Here is a 19,308-nt window from a genome sequence, read left to right on the forward strand (position 1 = left end):
ATAACGGTTGTTTATACGACGCTATTTATCGCGGATTACGAAATTTAAGGGAGCAGTCGCGCGAAGCTTTCACGGCAGTTATTTGTACCGTTTTCCCCGTTTTCCCTGTAAGTACGTTACGTACGACGACGACGACGACGACGACGACGACGACGACGACGACGATGGCCGACCGCGTTTCCAATATTCCCTTGCGTTTGGAACGGTTTCGACGGGAAAGAAATTTACCGACTTTTCTTACAAAAGTTCGAGTCGCCCACGTTACGAGGGAAGAAATAGCACAGGCCGCTCGAGTTCTGTAAATTTTTACGAACCACCCTCTCCTTCGGCAAATGAAATGTTACTGATCGTGGTAGGGTGGTCTATGTGTTTGTATAGGTATGTATATGTATAGAGGTGGGTGCTGGTACAGTAAAAGATCGAGGTACGAGGTACAAATATTTCTACTAAGCAGAGCCTTTAAATGAAAGACTTTCACGAATTTATCACTCGTCGCTTTGAAAATATCAATTCTCGCCTTCTCGTCTCGAAGACGTTAAGCCCTTTTAACGAGATGACTGATGGCGAGAGATACGTATTTCGTGAATAAGGGGCGCCTTCCGTTCGCCAGGTAATCTAACGAGCCGGTATAATAAGACTCTTTGTATCTGGCATATCCTTTTCTTACTTTTTCTTACCGTGGAAGCTTTACTCGTAATTTTGCTTTTCTCAATTTTGTTTCTTTTTTCCTTTTTTTCTTTTGTTTCATTTCCTTTCGGTGGAAAAATCTTTGAGAGATGTAATGACTACTCGGTCGGATCTTTGCTCTCGTTTTTAAAGTTCTCAAATCGTTCGTGAAAAAATCATAAAGGAAAATTTGTAAAAAACGGAAGTAGTGAAAAAAAGGAGATCGAGTTTTAAATATCAAAGAACCGTGTGTCTAGTCAAGTGGCAATAAAATCGTTTTTCATTCGACGACGAGAGAGAACGGTCGGAGAATTATTTTTAATAATTTACCGCCGGAGATAAGCGTCGTGTAGAGAGAGCGCCATATGCTTCCCGGCTTCTACGAGTATTAAGTCCTAGTTATATCGCGCATCATTACGGGTAGGCAGACGTTATCGTGGTCGCACGGCATATCGAGTAGTAATATGCAATAGTAGTAAAATGAATAGCAATGTAAACGAAAGAGCGAGATAATTATGTACATATGCCTGATCGAAACGTGACCGCCATATTCGTGCTTCCTGAAAACTCGCGCAATCGCGCTCACCGAATTGTCAATCTCTTTGTACGAAGTATATGATAACATCGATACTAATTAATTCGATCCGATTTTTTTTTTCTTTTTAATTAATAAGAATGATCGGATTAATGCTGTGCGTAAATTGCGACAGACAAACATAAATCTGTCATTGGAAAGTAAATTCGTACCTCGTCTCGTTCCCTTTTCATAAAAAAAAAAAGGAAAAGGAAAAAGGAATATATGTATATATAAAAAAAAAGAAGCAAGCGTGAAGGTAGAAGCCAACGATGTTCCGATCTGTCCTTCTCCCCCTTTTCATCCATCCTTCCTTTCGGTGTAGGGTGAAATTATTCTGCAGGGAACAAAATGAGCCATAAAATCGTGCAAATTGCACGCTTCGCCGTACGACTAAGCTTCGTCCTACCGATTAGCTGACAATAATGCCGATAATTGTTAAGCGGACAGCTGCGATCGAATGTATTATTCGATGATCGCGTTAAAACGGAGCTTGTACATTTCAATACCTTTTAGGTACGTAGTGATATACTTTTAATTTTCTACGCGATAAATTCTTTTTCTGTTCGATCGATATTTCCGTTTTTCTTTGTTTTTTTTCTTCTTTTTTTTATAAATAACTTCGAAGAATCATTAAGATTTATTTTAACGTAAAATTCATATATCCCAAGGAGAATCCGAAAAGATCAACGAAAGCGAAATTTCTCCATTCCCCTTTTCGATTTCGAATTTCGAAAGGTTTTATTCTCGTCACGATTATGCGTTTCATGAACACGTCGTACGTATACGAGGAGCGAGATATATCGAAAGTTTTGAAACACCTACCAAAGGGCCGTCCTTTCGTTGTAACTCCGCAGACGCGAAACTTTTTCCGAACTCGATTCCAGTCCCATTCGATGCCTGATATGTTTCTCCGAACTTCCAAACGGATATTTTCCCGAACGCGAACAGAGAGGGTGACGATGTATTGCGCTTATAACAAGATCGTTTTGCAGATTTTGCAGAAACAAGAAGAAGGGCTCGGCAAAGAAAGGGACTTTTCTCGGGGTGAATAGGATCGTGGATGAGATACGTTTATGTGTTTCTTTCTCGAAAACCACCGATAGAAATCTATCGTGAACTTGTAGTTGGCAAATACGTATGTACCTAGATTTTTATTTTCTCTTAGGCTTTATAGACAATAATTTGTATAAAAATGTTGAAAAAATTCATAGTGGAACAGATAAATACATCCGATTTCTCACGTTTCGCGTATTTCCTCGATTTCACGAGAATCGAGACAAGAAAGAGGAGGGATATGGGGTCACTCTGTTAAGGTAGGGTGGTTAAGTGTGACCTAATTTTACGGGACATCGCCTTTTATTAACGACGATGAGTAGTCACGCGACGACAGGTAAAGAATTGGCTGTTAGTGAAGAAGTCATTTCGTAGGGACGCTCGAACAACCAACTTCGTCTTTGGCATTGTTGTTGGTCCCGGCTTGAATCGTCACACGCCGATGATTACATTATATTAGACATGCAGCCGATCAGTCGCTCGTGGATAATCCGTATCATTGTACGTTCATCTCTCCATCCTGTCGGGTAGAAATCGAAACGAGCGTTACGCTCGTTTTTCAGATCCCCTCTTTCTAATAATCCTAAGCTTCGCGTCAATCGTAAATAGAAGAGTGATAATTTTAACTCGAAGTGATCAACGTTAGCAATCGTTCTTACTATTTTTACTTAGATCAAGCGATCTGAAATTTTCTACAGATTATTTCGAATACATAAACAATAATAAATATATGCTGCTGTAGTTAGGCTTGAACACTTAGGACCGTGTGCTGTCTGTCATATTTAGAGACCACTTGGTATCCCAAGTACGTGTTAAGCACATGTTACACGCTAATGAGAGAAGAGACTTTCCTACCACCTGTCCTCAAACTCTACCCACAATTATAGGAAGTTTACGCATTTACGGACCGGAGAATTAATTAATTCCTCTATCGTACTAGCTCTGTTATCATTTATCTTCCAAGTAAATCTTATCGATTTTATTATTACTTTACATACTTTTTCAGAATATATCGACGCAATACGGTTTTGAGAAAAATTCTTTGCAAATCGGCAAAGGAAAGTCAAAAAGGATTAGAGATTGACTTCCTTTGTTCGATAACTTGAATGACGAGCTTAACTTTTTGCCAGAATAAAACGAGGTCAGAAGAATTCGGAAGTCGTTCACCGTCGTACGGAAAAATCCTCGAATCGAAAGTAGATTTTCGTCGTACGACAGAAGTCGGCTTCACGGTGTACTATCCTGTTGAATCGTTTCATTGACCAAATTTAACGCTAATACTGTCCAAATACGGGAGCCGCTTTTGTTGGAGGATCCATGAAAAGGTAGGCCAGACCCGAAAAATCATACAGGAGACAGCTGCTGGCTCGGCATCGTAAGGGCCCGACAAATGGGCTTAAGTCACTCTCCGTCGTCTTTTCTCGGTCTATCAGTCATCGTGGAAGAAGAGAATGCGTTCGAGCGTTATATAGGTCCATTCAGAGGATATAGTGTAAGAAACTTGGTTCGTTCCTAAAACGTACATACGTACATACTTACGTACACGTTCGACTTCAATTCCGTTTTTAACTTAGCTGTCTGCACTTAACATTCGTCACCTGAACATTTTCACACTTTCAAGAAATATTATCGGAAAACTTTTTCTTCGATCGGGATGTAACGGAAATGCATACGTCTCTATCTTTTACAAGGTCTCTCGAGTGTCTCGCAAAATTGGATGGTAACGATAAATATATAGCGAGTGTGGGTATCGAACTGAAAGCGCTAACACACAAATCCGTAGGAGGGCTAGAGTTTCCATGATATTTTTTTTTCTTTTTTTTCGTATGAACCGTGCGATCCTCGTGGATCGTAGAAGAAAAAGGAATAGTCCGATGCATCAATGTCATCGCTAGCAACATTGTTCCCAAACGCAACGACTTGTCCCTAACGAGATATTTATGACGTCACGTTGCGGCTTAAATAATAACCAGTTGATGATGGATGGCCGCGGTATACGCGTAGAAAACCGACATCATTATTGCGGTTGGCATTTTGTAAGTTTCACGGCGTATTCCTCGATCGTACAATACGTCACCGCAGCGCGAGCGCGGTCTAGCCAGGGCCTAACAGATGTGTCTAATCTCTCTGTATTAGCGATAGCCTCGATCCCGTCGATTTCAATTCGTACCGACCCTTCTCCTCCTTATCTGTCAAGTAAGCCGTGCTCGATAGATTTTCTGAAAATCCTGGATGAATTAAAGTTTCCGAAAGCTCGAGATTTTCCTCATAAAGAGGGAAACGTTGAGAAAGGATAATGGAAAATGCTTTTTCAATAATTTTTCGATCATATTCCGTCGTACATATTTGTTGAATAAATTATAAAACTTAATTTATCAGTTATCAAATTTTTAAAAATTAAAACAAGAATTCATAAAGCTTTCAATAATTTTTCGATAACTCGTAGGACAAGGTAAAAGCAAAGTGTCGAATAATCTGGTTAGCGTATCAAACTGAAGAGAGAGGAAATGACAGGCGGCAATTGTGAGGGAGCATTTCCCCTCTACGTCCTGCCTACCTTTGTATCAAGGATACAAACGGCGTTCGTGCTGTGCTTTTTCGCAGCCTCCATAGAAACGTATCCTCATAACAATAGGTTAAAGCGTCAAATTAGGCGGTACAGGTCAACTGCATGGGCGTCCCTGTTTAGTTCGTGACTTTCGTTCGGCGCACGCAGGCACGCACATAAGTTCAGCTTGAAGTTAGGGTAGATGCTAGGACACTTTTTGGGGAGAGCCTCGGCTCCTTCTTTTCCCCTCTCTATGTCTCGCTAAAAGTCACCTCTATAATACTATAATACAAATAAGTAGTCAGTCAGTCAGTTGGTGCCTTGCCACGTATAGCCGTCGGTCTATTATGGTTCTTGATCTCCGTCCATTATGCGTTCTCCCTTTCTTCCTCGATCGCTATGCTACACAATCATTCCAAGCAGTCTAGTTGGTTCTATCCATGGTAGCTCCATCTTTTTCTCTATAAGAAGGTCTTTCTATCTAGGACGTTCCTCTTCTCCTTCTCTATTTTCTTCCTATATATCAAACCAACAGTTTACCCCTTGTCCTTTCACTTTTACTATTGGAAGATTATTTTCCTTTGCAAATTCGAAAAATAGATAGTTAGGTATAACTATACCTGCGAAACGTTTTGAAATATAGAAACAAGTAACGATATCTCATACGATGTTAAATATAGTTACGAGATAATGGTGATAATTTCATTTAAACGTACAATATATTTCATTGTCGTGTTCCTTCGACACAATATCCTTCCGTTCTTCTCCACATAATCACAAGGTCGTCTTCATATGCTCATTTAATGGAGCCGATACGATGTATTCTCTTTCCCTCTCTCTTTCTCTCTCTCCGTTTTGTTAGTGAGAAATCACCTCGGAATCATACACTCCGATGCACTCGAAATGCTCCCGCTGGAATTCGCCTCGGCCGACGGTGGCTTAATCGTGTGCGATTAATTCATTCGAGAAGCAAGGGGTGCACGCCATGACGAAGAGAATTACCGTTAAATAATTTTATTATAGGCAATCGACGAAAATATCAAGTGACTCCCTTGATGTTTATCATTAATATATTATGCAACTGCTATAACGTTTATATCGATCGTATTATTTAATATAAATCATTTTATCAAGAGATTTAGTTTATAGTTATCAATATTACAAGTCGTAGAGATCCATACATTTTTGACTCGAAAATAGAGCAAGAAAAAGTTACTTTCTGGTGTCATAACGGTTTTATGAATGCGATCCAACAGAAAGCAGGATATAAAGTTTGTAATAGAGTCTCATTTCGTTGGTAGCTAGCAGCAAAATGTATATAACGAAAAGTTGGAATTACTTGTAGGAAGGTAATGTGTTTGTTTCTTTGTTTGTGTATATGTGGGTGCCTCTGTGTCTTATAATACGCGCACGTGCGTGTGTTTAAATATAACCATTTGATTTTTGAAGATTGTAGAACAGTTAGAAATTCGTTTGTAAGTTCATGAAAATCAGCGAGATCTCGATGGAAGATCGGAGATCGTTCGATTCTCGATGAAAGACACGTCGAGGCTAGGTAACATCTTGGAGTATCTCGTAGGTGGGCAACAGCAAGGACGGACTTGGAAGGAAACACAGTCTATGCGGATTTTCCCCCATCTTCGCTGCTTTCACGGATACAGTTTACCCCTCTCGATACCCTTGTTTCGCTCTCGCCGATTTAATCCCGGATTCAGCACTCAATTTGGTGCGTTACACAGCGGTTTGTATGCCCTAGCTCGCCTTACTCAAGCCGGTACACCCTCTTCGTATTACTGTCTCTACTACCCGCCCATACTAGATCGCTTCATCTTGTTCCACCCTCCTTTCTTCCTTCTTTCTCTCTCTCTCGTTCTTTTTCTCTCGCTCTCTCTTTTACATACATTCTCTCCCAAACTCTCTTTTCATCCTTCTAGTATCCCCTTCTTCTTTTCCCTCTATCTCTTTTCCTTCCTCTCCACTTTTCCTTTCCCACCACTATAACCACCCTCTTCCTTCTCTTTTTCTCTCGAAACTCGTTGTTTCCACCACCGGCACTCTTCCGATCTTTCTACTGTCCGTCTCTCTTACACTCTGTTTCTCTCAACCCCACCAACCATCGGTCCCTTACGTTTTTCATCCACCCCTCGGTAACACTATGATACGAGATGCTATGTTTCAGGGTGGAAGTGTCTCTCGAATGTGAGACCACTCTTGCACCCTCCTTTCTCTCTTTCTCTCTCTCTCTCTCTCTCTCTCTCTCTCTCTCTATCTCTTTATCTCACTCGTTCGCATTTAAATTAGATTAGATAAGTTAATCAATGCGGTATTCAAAGTAAAACCTGGGATTTTGTGTTTCGCACGCTGTAGAAGGAGGAATAGGAAGAAGGAGAAGGAAATTATTGGTAGTTTCAAGGAGAATGAAATCGTCCTCTAGAACGTGGCAAGAATTCGACGGATAGTTTGAGTTTCAAACTGATGTTGCTAGCACTCCTGATGCTGAAAGAGGTAAAGCAGACGTAGAACAGTAGTAGTGGTAATATCTGCAATGGTAGATGTGCAAGAGGAGGAAAAAGGGACGAGACTCTGCGCGGTCTCGAGTTTAGGGGGCGGATCGTAGCCAATACACTTTTACTTTTTTCCAGCGTACATCGAAACCCGATGGAAATCTCAGAGACGCGTTCGTCACGCGCCCACCGGTTATCAAAATTTATCGTAAACGTTTTGAATACCGATCCAAGCTTTCTCCCCTCACCTCCCCTTCCTTTCCCACTCGTGGATTTATCGCGGCTCGTCGGCTTTACCGTCGATTCGGTCTACCTACCGACTTTGAGATCGCGAGCCCGATTCGAACGTGTACTTTTACAAACTGTCACGTTTCTGTACATCGTACATCGCTTGTACATCACTTGAATTTTTGACAAATTTCTATCTCTGTGGTGTAAGTGAATTAATTAAATGGGAAAAATATAAAAATATTTTTTCTCTTTTTCTTTATTTATTTATTTTTTTTTCTACAATATCATGTTCTTACGTTTGATACCTTATTAATAATGAACGTGGCTCTATAGTACATAGACTCGGAATAATTAATATTTGTTTGGAAAATTTCAGGTCAACGATCGTGTTCTTTACAAAATTTCTATCGATAAGATCGATGTAAATCAATATCGATAGATATACCGCTAAGAGTACCACTCGAGTATGAGTTAAAAGCCAAAGAGAATTGTAATAAGATTATTTCGGTACTTTGGTAGAATACATTTATCTTGAATATTCGTGGAGAATTAGGTGGATACGAGACGTCCGGAAGATATAATGCGCCTTTTACCAAACGCGCACGAGTAACACGACTTATAAAACGCTAACAAGGGAAGATCGGAGATGACCTCCCCGACGCTGTGTTCGCGGAAAGTTTGAGAGCTTTTAGTAGACATTCCCTGGGTGACTAAAAGGCAAACGGAGTTGGGGTGAGAGTGCCTGTATGTTAGGGCAAACGGCCAACCGTTTCTCCGGCAAATGAATTTGATTTCTTCGGGAGCTCCCCATAAACTCTCTTCGCGCTCGAACTTGGCTCGTTATTATCTTTTTCCATTACATTATCCTTTGTTTTTCCGTTAACGTGCGCGAATATCTTCCGAAGCGGGAGAAAGTTTGCCGTGTAGCAGATTCCAACGTTGCTTTTTGATCCATTTTACGCAACAGACAATAGTTCGCCAGGAAAATGATGGCAAAGTTATATAAAAAAAATTCGTCCTATCTTATTCGAAGATATAAGTTACAATGGAAATCAGCCGATGATTTACGTAGCATTCTTTCTACGTTTCGAAGATTGATATTAGAAATTTACTTTATACTTTAATACTTTTCCTTTCCTTTGAAATTTTCCACGAACTTCACATATTTTCTACTGGCAGACTATGAAGAAGTTCGTAGGCTCGAGCAACGTGCGATTGGCCAAACGACGAATTAATCGAAATCGAAGGTAACGTTGACTCTGACAAACGATCCACTCCTACGTTGAAAGGAGTTTCGGTGGTAGGTGAAGAACGATAACCAACCCTCTCTTTTCTCCCTGGTAGCTCGATCGATCTTGAGAAATGGAGAATTCGATTTGCAAACGTTTAAAGGGGCATACTTATACAGGAACATACTTATATAAACGTGTGTACGTACACGACGTCGTACGAATTTTCTTTTTGAGAAATGTTGCTGGCAGATTGCGTGAAGTTTATCCATTGCGGTACAAGACAAATCGACGTGGGAGGAGAGGGAGACCCTCTTAGGTACATCGGTGGCTGACAAACTGGCCAAAGCCCTTCTACGACCCTCTCGGTCGCCACATTATCGGACTCCTGTGGACAGCAAGGCCATTTATACTGTTGAAAGACCGAGAGAGATGGCGAATCGAAGACGGAGAGCGTGGAAACCGCACGAATGAAATGAAATTGTTTTCTCCGTCGTGCGTCGGTGTGTAGGTAAACCCACCTTTCTCTCTCGCTCTCTCGCTCTTTTCTTTGCAAGCACTCGTTTAACAGACGAGAAAAAAAGAGGAAGGAAACAGAGCTCGGAATCGCCATTGTCTTGTCATGAAAGAAAGAACAACGGTGTATACGTGTAGTTCAGTACTTACGTGAATCGCGTACGCTTACTCGTTACGCAAAAAAGAGTATGAGTGATAAAAGTATATAATGTTTAATACGTTCAGACATAAGTAGAATTAGTAGAGGTCAACACATTATAACGTATAAACGCATATGAGTTCAACATGAGATACTTATGTCTAAAATAAAAACAAGAGATACAAGATTACGAGACGATATAATGAAATATAAGATTAGGAGACGTAAGAAATAACAAAATGAACATAATCATTCAAAGATTAGAAAATAACTCTTTTATGTCTGTTCATGAAATAAGTTCTTAAAAGCTAATAACGAATTGGATTAGTAATGAACGAAGAGAAATAGAGAGAGAGAGGGAGAGAGAGAGAGAGAGAGAGAGAGAGAGAGAGAGAGAGAGAGAGAAAGTGGTTGTACGCTTTTATTCGGTCTAACGCACGATGGACCTCCCTTTCTGATAATTATGCTTTATCAACGGTCATTGAATTAATTCGTACGAATTTATGTGCCGTATAATCGAACATCGATTATGCGGTACGCCAGCTAATGTTAAAATCGATTATTCGATAATTAATAAATTGGAACGAGCCCGATTAGAGTGCTAGGACGGTTTTCGTTCGTCGAAATTATTTGTTAGAGAACTATTGGCTATATATGTATGCAAAAGAGATTTTTATGTTTCACTTAATGGATATTTTTCGTTAGATCGTTTGAATCTAGCCTCATTATCGTATTATTAGAGATTCTCGCTTGCAAATGGTCACAGGGCGAGCGAATGTCAATGTAATCGGATCGGAGTGGACATTTCTCAAGATTTCTAATCAGGGATGACAGAGATGACGCGTCAAGATATTTTGATAAGAACATCTCAGTGCAACAGGTAAAGGTTGAATTTCATGATAGAAAGCGAGAATACTATGTTTGTTTAACAGATTAGAGAACGAATAAAAGATTGGTTCTATTTTTTGTTTTCATTATTTCTTTAAATATAATGTACAACTATTAAAATATTTTATTTATCTTAAACGACGATCTGGTATATCTAATATCAAAGCAAAGATCACATTGTATATACTATTACTATTATATTGTATATAGAGGGATTGGTCACTGTGAGGATTAGTACTTACGCGTGTAGGATCATGGAGTGTGTAGTATCATCCCTTACAGGATTGGTTCGTGTGTGGAATCAGTATGCGTAGGGCCATCGCGTGTAGGATGATTGCGTGGAGGATCGGTACACGTGTAGGATAAACGCGTGTACGACGGGATCCGTTAGGCGACGCCAGATCCCAGGATTTAGTTCATATAAAGGAGTATAAAGATTCGATTAGCAGTAAACATGTAGGTATATACACGAGTCGATGATTGTGAAAGTAGTCTAAGGAAATAAGTTAAAAAAATTAAAGAAAAAAAAAGAAAGAAAAAACAATTATTTTCTCTTTTCTAATATATCCACATTGAAACAAATAATACAAAAACAAAATTTTTAATTTAGATTTTACTTTTCTAATTTTTTACATACTCATACATATATATACATCTTAACAAAAATCTCTTTTAATTAAGATCGTCGATAATTCTCAATATCTTTCTTCCAAATTATTTAGTCGATCGCGATTAGTATGAAACGAAACAATAGGAAAATATTCGTGAATGCTGGTAGAGACACGAAGGCGTCGCCTTGAGCCAGCAAACAATATGGCCGAGCGAAATGGAGTGGAATGTCTGGGTGCCGGATGGAGTGAGAGTACGGTCGGCGGTAGTTGGTGGGCTATAATAACGTATAAAGTAATTAAGGACATCGGGCGACAGCGGGAGAAGGGTGTACGGGACAAGAGGTGGAAGAGTGGAAGAGAGGAGAAGAGGAAGAGAGGAAGAGAGGAAGAGAGGGAGAGAGAGAGAGAGAGAGAAGAGGGAAAGAGGATGAACAAGAGAGAGGGAGAGAGTGAAAGAGGATGGAGAGGGAAAACGGACAGGTTAGGGAATGCGACATTTACATAGTAATTAAATCGCGCGAGCAAGTGGGACCGTTGGGGGAGATACTGGTGCTCGAGCAATTACAGACGCATTAGATTGCGGTAAGCACTTGTTTATGGCCTACCCTGCGCCCGTTTTACTCTACTCGATTCTGCTCAGACGTGGCACACGTTTCTATTCTCTCTCTCTCTTTCTCTTTCTCTCCCTTTGTCTTTCTCTTTCTCTCTCTCTCTCTTTCTCTCTCTCAAGTGCGAGCTCTGGCACCATGTTTTTTACCGCTCAAATACCCTACAAGTTACAACGTACTTGTTCTCCTACTGCGGTAACGCCATACTCCAAAAAGGATACGCGTAGAAAAGCGAGCTAGCGATTCGCGCGCTTACGAGGGACCACGGCAACGGATTATGACTTTGCCCGAGCAAGGTCCACGTCGTAATCGATACTATTTTCTTTGGATATAAAAAAGTATTAGATTCTTGCTACCCACAATAGCTCTATACGTATATGTATGTAGGTATATAGATACGTGTAATTTGTTGCTAAGTATATCTTGTGGGAAAAGAGAAACGAGGGAAGAAAATACGCTACAACTTTTAAGTTGTTCGATGCAATCACTTTGAAAAGTCCAAAAGGAGGGCGACGTACTAAAGGATTATTTAAAAGAGTCACGTGCACTTTTATTTGCGGGTATTAAAGTCACCCCATTGAGCGTTGCCTTTCTCGAAACAAGATCTCCCGCGGAGACAAAGTAAACGCAGTCCCTCCCCCTCCTTCTAAACACCGATCGTCGAACGAGGAGGAACCAGAGTTGAATTATTGATGACGCGAAACCGACGTTATTATCAAAACGCTCTCACTTTTCCCAGAGTAGAAGAGTAAGAAGAGGTGGGTCACTTATCAACCGATGACGTCAGAGTTAGATTGCCTAGTGCCTGGTTAAAATGTTAACTAAAGATATTAATAAATAGTGAAGTCGCAAATGGTGATCGCACAGAGAGCTCTTGTAGCCCCTCGTTAGATCAAGAGGGTCTACACTTGTCTCTGTTTCTCTCTCTCTCTCTCTCTTTCTCTTTGCGTATGTTTGTATACGTGTGTATGTGAAACAAGAGGGTGTCGTGAGTTATGAGTGCTCTGTGATATCAATGCATCAATTTGACTAAACGAAGGATTAATTTAATAACAAGTCAGCAGATGAGTCGTCGGATGATGTATAGAGAAGGGAAAAGCAGTAAACGATGTTCGGGGATATAAAGCTACGTTGGTCTTTTGTAGCTTAGTGTACCGTTCGACCCCGCGCAAACATACTCGCTCGCCTTCTTGACAAAGAGATATGACGCCGATAGATGCTCCGGAAGAGCCACCATGCTAATCGCTTTAAGTAAATTTTCAGTTTCGGCTAGTTGCCAGTCTATTACTCGACCTATATGACTCTTCGACGAAAAATCATTTTTTTAACCCTCTTAATTCTTCATTCTTAAGAAATATACGTTTATTCGTTCATAATATTCATTAGAAATATTATTTTCATTCATACAGGTAGAGAATTATAAGATTTGCTATTAAAATGTAAGTTTTCATTTTCTTTTCATCTTTTTTTTTTTATTACTTTCTTTTTCTCTTTTCAAAGGCCAGTATCATCACTCGAACCACCTCGACGTCGGTCGATGAATGGTAATAGCTTTTCGGGTATCTCGTAATATTAATGATTGTTTGGAACGTTTCTAATGATAGTAGAAATCGAATGCTCGTGGAAACTACTCTGATCGTTCATCTGTGAAGCCAACAGCGGGGGAATGGAGTTGTGTGCGAGCGGTAGAGCGTAGCGGGGGTAGGTACGACGTACGGGGGTTGGATATCACTTTCATCGCGACGTAATGTTACTAAGCGACAACTTCTCTCGCACCCTCTATCTGTCATGCCAATTAACCAGCCCTCTCTGCCATCGTCTCTTACGGTATTCTCTCTCTCTCTCTCTCTCTCTCTCTCTCTCTCTCTCTCTCTTTCCTCTTTCTCTTTCTCTCTGCAAAGGAGTAGAATAGTATGAGAGCAGATTTATGAGACCGTTTAGAATGATACATTTTTCACGATTACGATAATTTTCAGACTAGTGCCTTCGCGAGATTCAAATGAAGGCAATGATCGATGATCAACGAAAGAGATCGATTTGTCGATGAATATATTTACCATCTTAACGTAGACAGTAACGTTGATAATATCGCTCGGTAAACCTGTTAGAAACTTCATCGGATGCGTTAGAGTAGGTGAAATGGGTAGTGAATATCCGTGATACTAAGACAATGATCGTAGAAGAAGGAAAAGCGAGAAAGTCAGCAATATCATAAAATAAGTTCGTGGCGTAGATGGCCACGTTGCGCTCCTCTAATGGACAATAACTGCGATATATTGCCTCGTCCGGACTACCCCAAACTACGTGACTTTTCTATATTTTTGTCATCTTCGAAATTTAAACGTAACTTGCGATTCTTTCTTCGTTTGGTCGAAACAAAGGAGCATCTGATGATGATATTGAAAATATTCATGAAAATAGTTAGATCTTTAAGAAGTAATATTTTTTTTCTCTTGAAAAGTCATCGAAAAATACTTACCTATCTCTATCGAGAGTATAGGAAGGTTATAAAAGTTACGTCATACATTTATTTCATTTCCGGAAGACCAATAAAAGTCCCAATAATAATTTCGGATGTTTTCCAATGCAACATGTTTGATTTAGTGTCGGACATTTTGTGATCGCATATCTGCCTCGTAAATCTCACCGCGGTGGCGCCACTGCATAAAAATATCAAACGTCGATGTGTCCGCGTTCAACCCCAATCCCGCGTAAAATATTGCTCGCGATTCCGTGCAACGGAAATAGCCTTTCATTCCCGTCGCCTGATAATTCCAGAATTTCGCAATTTATACTCCGGAAGGTTATAAAAGATATGCCCGATCGTGAGTTATTATTAATTGCCGTACGTAACGATAAAGTGAAACGTTTAATTTCGATAAAAAAAAAAAAATTGGGAGAGTAACAAATAAAAAAAAAAGCACGAAAAATATTTCGAACATCGAGTAATATACATTGGCTATATACGCGGTGCAAGATCATACGAATAGATTTCGAAAACAAAAATGGTTAAATAAATTTACCTGTACGATTTCAAATGCAAAATTACGCGTTACCGTTTTCAGATTTCTTTCTCTCTCTTTCCCTCTCTTTCTCTTCTTTTTTTCGCTTCTATAGGAAAAGAACAGTGAGATTTCGTTAGGGGAATCTTTTAAGAATAACAATATGGCAAGATGACGTATGTATATCGTTGATATCGTGATATCGGAAATGTTCATGAATGCGAAAGCAAGTTCGAAAGTATAAGATAGGAAGAAGGCAAAATGTAGAGTCTGCTGCATCGCGTAAAACATCGAGTTTATTACTAATAATGTAAAACGAGTGGAAGCTTCGCTATTTCAATTCCGGTTATAAAAGAAAAGAAGAGGGAAAAAAGAGAAAAGATGGGGCAAGGAGGATTATTGAATTGCACAAGACAACGAATGGAGAGAAAGAGAGAAAAAGAAAGAGGGAGAGAGAGAGGAAAAGAGGGTGAGAGGGAAAGAGAAAGAAAGAAAGCACGCGCTCCCATCGGAATATTAAAATAATCTACCATTACTTTAATAAATCTGTCCCTCCGTTTTGCCTTCTCCGTCGCGACTTTCTGGTCTTCTCTAGCGCGTTCCAGGCAGCAGTCACAGATGTGACTGTACCCCTAATGAGCGCGCTATTTTTCACGAGTATTTTTATCCCGTTTATTGGCTGCCCGCTTCACAAACTGTCGGCTGGATATTAATCATCCGACTCTTACAACTCTGCTTTTATTTCTTCCAAGAATGAAGAATAGAAAGGATGGGTGAAGAAATTCAGGGGACGAAAACTCGAGCTCCTTCATTACTATTATTAAACTAGACTCCCCATAGAGAACAGTTTTTTTTGGGGAACGTTCAATAATTATGAAAATATTTCAATAATCTTGCAAATTTTCTTCGATCGAAATTGTTGCGTACTTTCTCATTTTATCATATATGTGTAATATATTTTATAAAGGAATATTACGATTTTTATCGTTATTGTTTTACTATTTACTAAATTTACAAAGAAAATTAACATTGAGGTTTATTATTTAATATAATGTAATCTGTTTTTAAATGAATAATGTATATTAGAAAGGAAATAATATTCGAATTTTCAACCCCCCAAGAGATGGCAGCACAATATATAGCCACGTGCTAATAACAAACCACTCGAGTACATTCATATAGTTTGGCAATACTTGCATAGATGGCAGATAAATATGTTTACTGCCACTGTGGTTATTATTATTTTTTTTTAATTTATCACTACCCTATCAAGTCAAGACAATGTTGTATGTTTGTATAAGATATAGAAATGATATTTTATTGTGTGTTCAAAAAAATTTCAGAGAAAGTTTAATAAAAAATGAGAGCACGGAAAATAACGACACTAGCGAACCTATGAGTTTGCGGGGGTGCGATTAAAATCTTTAGTTTTCCATAGTAGTGATTTGCTCGATCTATAATTTGTAATGTATCACTTATAGGTATTCAATATACCTACTCGATGCAGATTGAACACAAATATTATCTATGAACTTCGATAAACACATATGAATGCAACGTGTGTGCACCTGCATGCAAGTGCATGCGAAAAGATAAAACATACGTAAACTGATTGCTTTTATATTGATATATCATATAGGAAATCTTTCTTATACGATGAAGAAAAAAATATAATAAAGAGATTGTATAAATAACGTGTGATATCTATTCGCAAATATTATTGATTTACATTGTTTCTTAGAACTCAATTGCAGTTTTGTTAGAAAGGAAACGTAGGTTAGATTCTGCAGTTATGGCACAGTCGACAGCCAGTGGAACATCATCTCGACGATACATGAGAGAACATGATGTTAATGTATCTTCTTCGTCTCGTTATATGGATAGTGAATGGGAAACTAAAGAGGTAATATTACGTATTTGTTAACTATAATTTTTGTTTTTTTATCTTTTTTGATACTTGTTACAAGCTGTTATATTATTAATATAAAGAATAGGAATTATTTTGTATTGCAAATATTTGTTTATTCATTCTGTTAATCTTAGGCCTTACGGCAGAGAGAATTGGAAGAAGCTAGGGCACGAGCCGCTCAAATGGAAAAAACTATGAGGTGGTGGTCAGATTGTACTGCTAATTGGCGTGAAAAATGGAGCAAAGTTCGAAACGAAAGGAACATGGCAAGAGAAGAGGCCAAAGCACTTAGAGCAAAATTAGAAATTGCTATGAAAGATGCTAATACATATAAACATGAATCTCAAGAGTTAGAAATGAAGAACGAACAGTTGAAAAATGAAATGGAGAAAATACATATGTTACTCTTGAAACATGCAGGACAGTTCAATCAACAAATATTCTCGGTACTGGAATCGGATTCACAATTAAGAAGTACACTTGGAATTGATGAATTGTTAGATTTTTACAATAATGTAGAACAACAAGAAAAAGGGAGTCAAAAAGAAGCATTATCGTGCCAACGGTCATTTGAAGAATCAAATGTTAATATTGGTAATCATACTGCTCTACCAGATAGAGACATTGAAGAATATGTACTTCAAGGTGCAGTTCCAAAACATGCAGTAGAATTATACAAAGAAGGTTCTTTGAGTACATTAGACAGAGATATTGCACAGTTAGTTGCAGAATCTTCGATAGAAAGTAAAGCAGAGAAAAGGCAATCTTCTATAGAATTGTACAATGAGGAAATATTAGCACAGAAACTTTCTATGTTACAACTTAGATTGGATGAAGCCACCAAAACTATTTCTGCTGAAAGAGAGTAAGTGTTTATATTAAGCAATATCTTTCATCTAGATCACTTTTTCTTAATTGTAATATTATTTTTATAGGGAAAAGAATTCATTGCACAGAGGTATAGAAAAATTGAGATCTGAAGTTACACAGTTACAAGAACAGTGTGTAGAACTTCAAGAAAGTAGAGCTGAAGCTATGAGGGAACTATTGGAGTTGAAAGAACGATATCAAGATGAACTTAGTACTGCACACAATGATTTGGTTGTTGAAACTTTAAGTAAAGAAGGAATGGATCGTAGATTGTCTGAATTATGGACAGAATTAGGAAAATTACAAGCTGAAAATGCGGCAGAATGGGGTAAACGTGAACGTTTGGAAACTGAAAAAATTTCATTAGAGAGAGAAAATAAGCAATTACGTATTGAATTGCATGACTTACAAGAGAGACTAGAATCACGACGATCTCGTCCTCTTTCCACTACAGATACAGATGGAAAGCTGTTACAGCAAGAGCTTTTAGATAGAAACAAGGTTTATATTTTATAGAAATTTATTTAAGCTTTGTAAAAGACTCATCGTTTTACATTCTTTACTCTTTTTTTTTTTTATCAGGAGTTATCAGACATAAAACATTCTCAAACGAAATTGAAAAAATTGTTGGGTGAAAAAACGACAGAATTATCACACGCCATACGAAGACTGGAGCAATATGAAGGAGAAGTTAAAAGAGTGAGAGGAAGAGTAGATGAACTTAAAAAAGAATTATCTTTAGCTCAAGATGAAGTAGATGCTGCAACCAACAGTGTACGTAAATTACAGCGAGTTAATGAAGATCTTTTGGAGCAGCTACAGTCAGCAAATGTACAATTAGAACATTTTAAAAACAGGTAAATTTTAATTTTCTATCTAATATAATTACATTTTCTTAATTAATCATATGCTGCTTCATTATTAGTTCTGAAACAAGTGCAGTGAACAGATCTGTGGAATCATTAGATAATAAATTACACGATGATGAAGAATTATCTGATGGTATGCTTTAATCTGTCTATAATTTAGGTACAAGTTAATATGAAATTACTTTTTGACATTTATTGTTCTAGATTATGAAGCAAATCAAGTCTAATACATAATTGCTATGATAAACATATTCATATTTCGTTTAGATAAGAAAATAGATGGAGTAAACAAATGGTTAGGAGGTAAAACTAATTTATATTTCTTATATTCCTATAATCTTAACACTCCACTGACATTCTTTCATTAGTAACTTTGTAAATGTGTATACATAGTAATCAGGAAAATAGGTATTTTAACCAGTGTTATTCCTGTAAATGTATTTTTAGAACACTATGCATTTATAAGATTTATTTATATGTTTAATTATTTTTAGATTTTTTTTATTATTTCATGATGAAATTTCAATTTTTACTGTAAATAATATTTTCTTTTATGTATTTCTTTTTTTTTAATTTGTACATCTTTATTTAATGACGATCTAGATTTTTTAATGTTTATATTTTTTATAATTTTTTGTATGTATGTACACACTGTATATATTATAAGAAAAAGTAATAACACACGCAATTGCCATTTTTTAAAAGACTTACGAAATGTACAAGTCATGATACCTGATTCGTATGGTTCAAACCCTTATGTCAATGTTGAAAATGTAAGTAGAATATGATAAAGCAATAATGCATTTACCTATGTGCCCGTGACTTTAGTGTTACTGTTACGAGATATATTATACTAATTGTAACTAAAGAAAACACATTTATAGAAATAGTGAGAGTAAAAATATTTTTAAATTATTGGCTCATCAAAATTAGCTTATAATTGAATGAATAAAAACAAATAATACTCTTCTTTTATTCCGAATGTACTTTATTAGTAAATCGATAAATAACAGTTGGGCAGTAATACGATAACATGCATTAAAATATTTTCAAAGAGAAATATTACTCGTTTAGAAATATAATTATAA

General features: G+C 37.8%; 1 protein-coding gene across 2 annotated transcripts; it reads left to right on the top strand.

The window, feature by feature from the left end:
* Nucleotides 1–15,811: 15,811 nt before the first annotated feature.
* On the top strand, nucleotides 15,812–19,274 carry LOC127061497 (coiled-coil domain-containing protein 102A). 2 transcript variants are annotated; one of them, XM_050988450.1, is made up of 6 exons: nucleotides 15,812–16,475; nucleotides 16,616–17,346; nucleotides 17,417–17,852; nucleotides 17,934–18,208; nucleotides 18,289–18,353; nucleotides 18,425–19,274. In XM_050988450.1, the coding sequence occupies exons 1-6, from the start codon at nucleotides 16,365–16,367 to the stop codon at nucleotides 18,445–18,447; spliced, it is 1,641 nt and encodes a 546-aa protein (XP_050844407.1). In that variant the 5' UTR covers nucleotides 15,812–16,364; the 3' UTR covers nucleotides 18,448–19,274. The 2 variants fall into 2 exon arrangements, with proteins under 2 accessions (XP_050844407.1, XP_050844406.1); XM_050988449.1 differs by having other exon boundaries at nucleotides 15,813–16,475; nucleotides 18,277–18,353; nucleotides 18,425–19,260.
* Nucleotides 19,275–19,308: the final 34 nt, after the last annotated feature.

Source organism: Vespula vulgaris, chromosome 2, assembly GCF_905475345.1.
Source record: "Vespula vulgaris chromosome 2, iyVesVulg1.1, whole genome shotgun sequence".
In the NCBI taxonomy this organism is placed as follows: Eukaryota; Metazoa; Arthropoda; class Insecta; order Hymenoptera; family Vespidae; genus Vespula; species Vespula vulgaris.

What these genes read in the sequence shown, in the direction of transcription:
- LOC127061497 (XM_050988449.1), top strand. Translation starts at nt 16,365, where the DNA reads ATGGCACAGTCGACAGCCAGTGGAACATCATCTCGACGATACATGAGA. An exon ending in ACTATTTCTGCTGAAAGAGA is followed by an intron (nt 17,347 to 17,416) that starts GTAAGTGTTTAT and finishes TTATTTTTATAG; the next exon opens with GGAAAAGAATTCATTGCACA. An exon ending in AGCTTTTAGATAGAAACAAG is followed by an intron (nt 17,853 to 17,933) that starts GTTTATATTTTA and finishes TTTTTTTATCAG; the next exon opens with GAGTTATCAGACATAAAACA.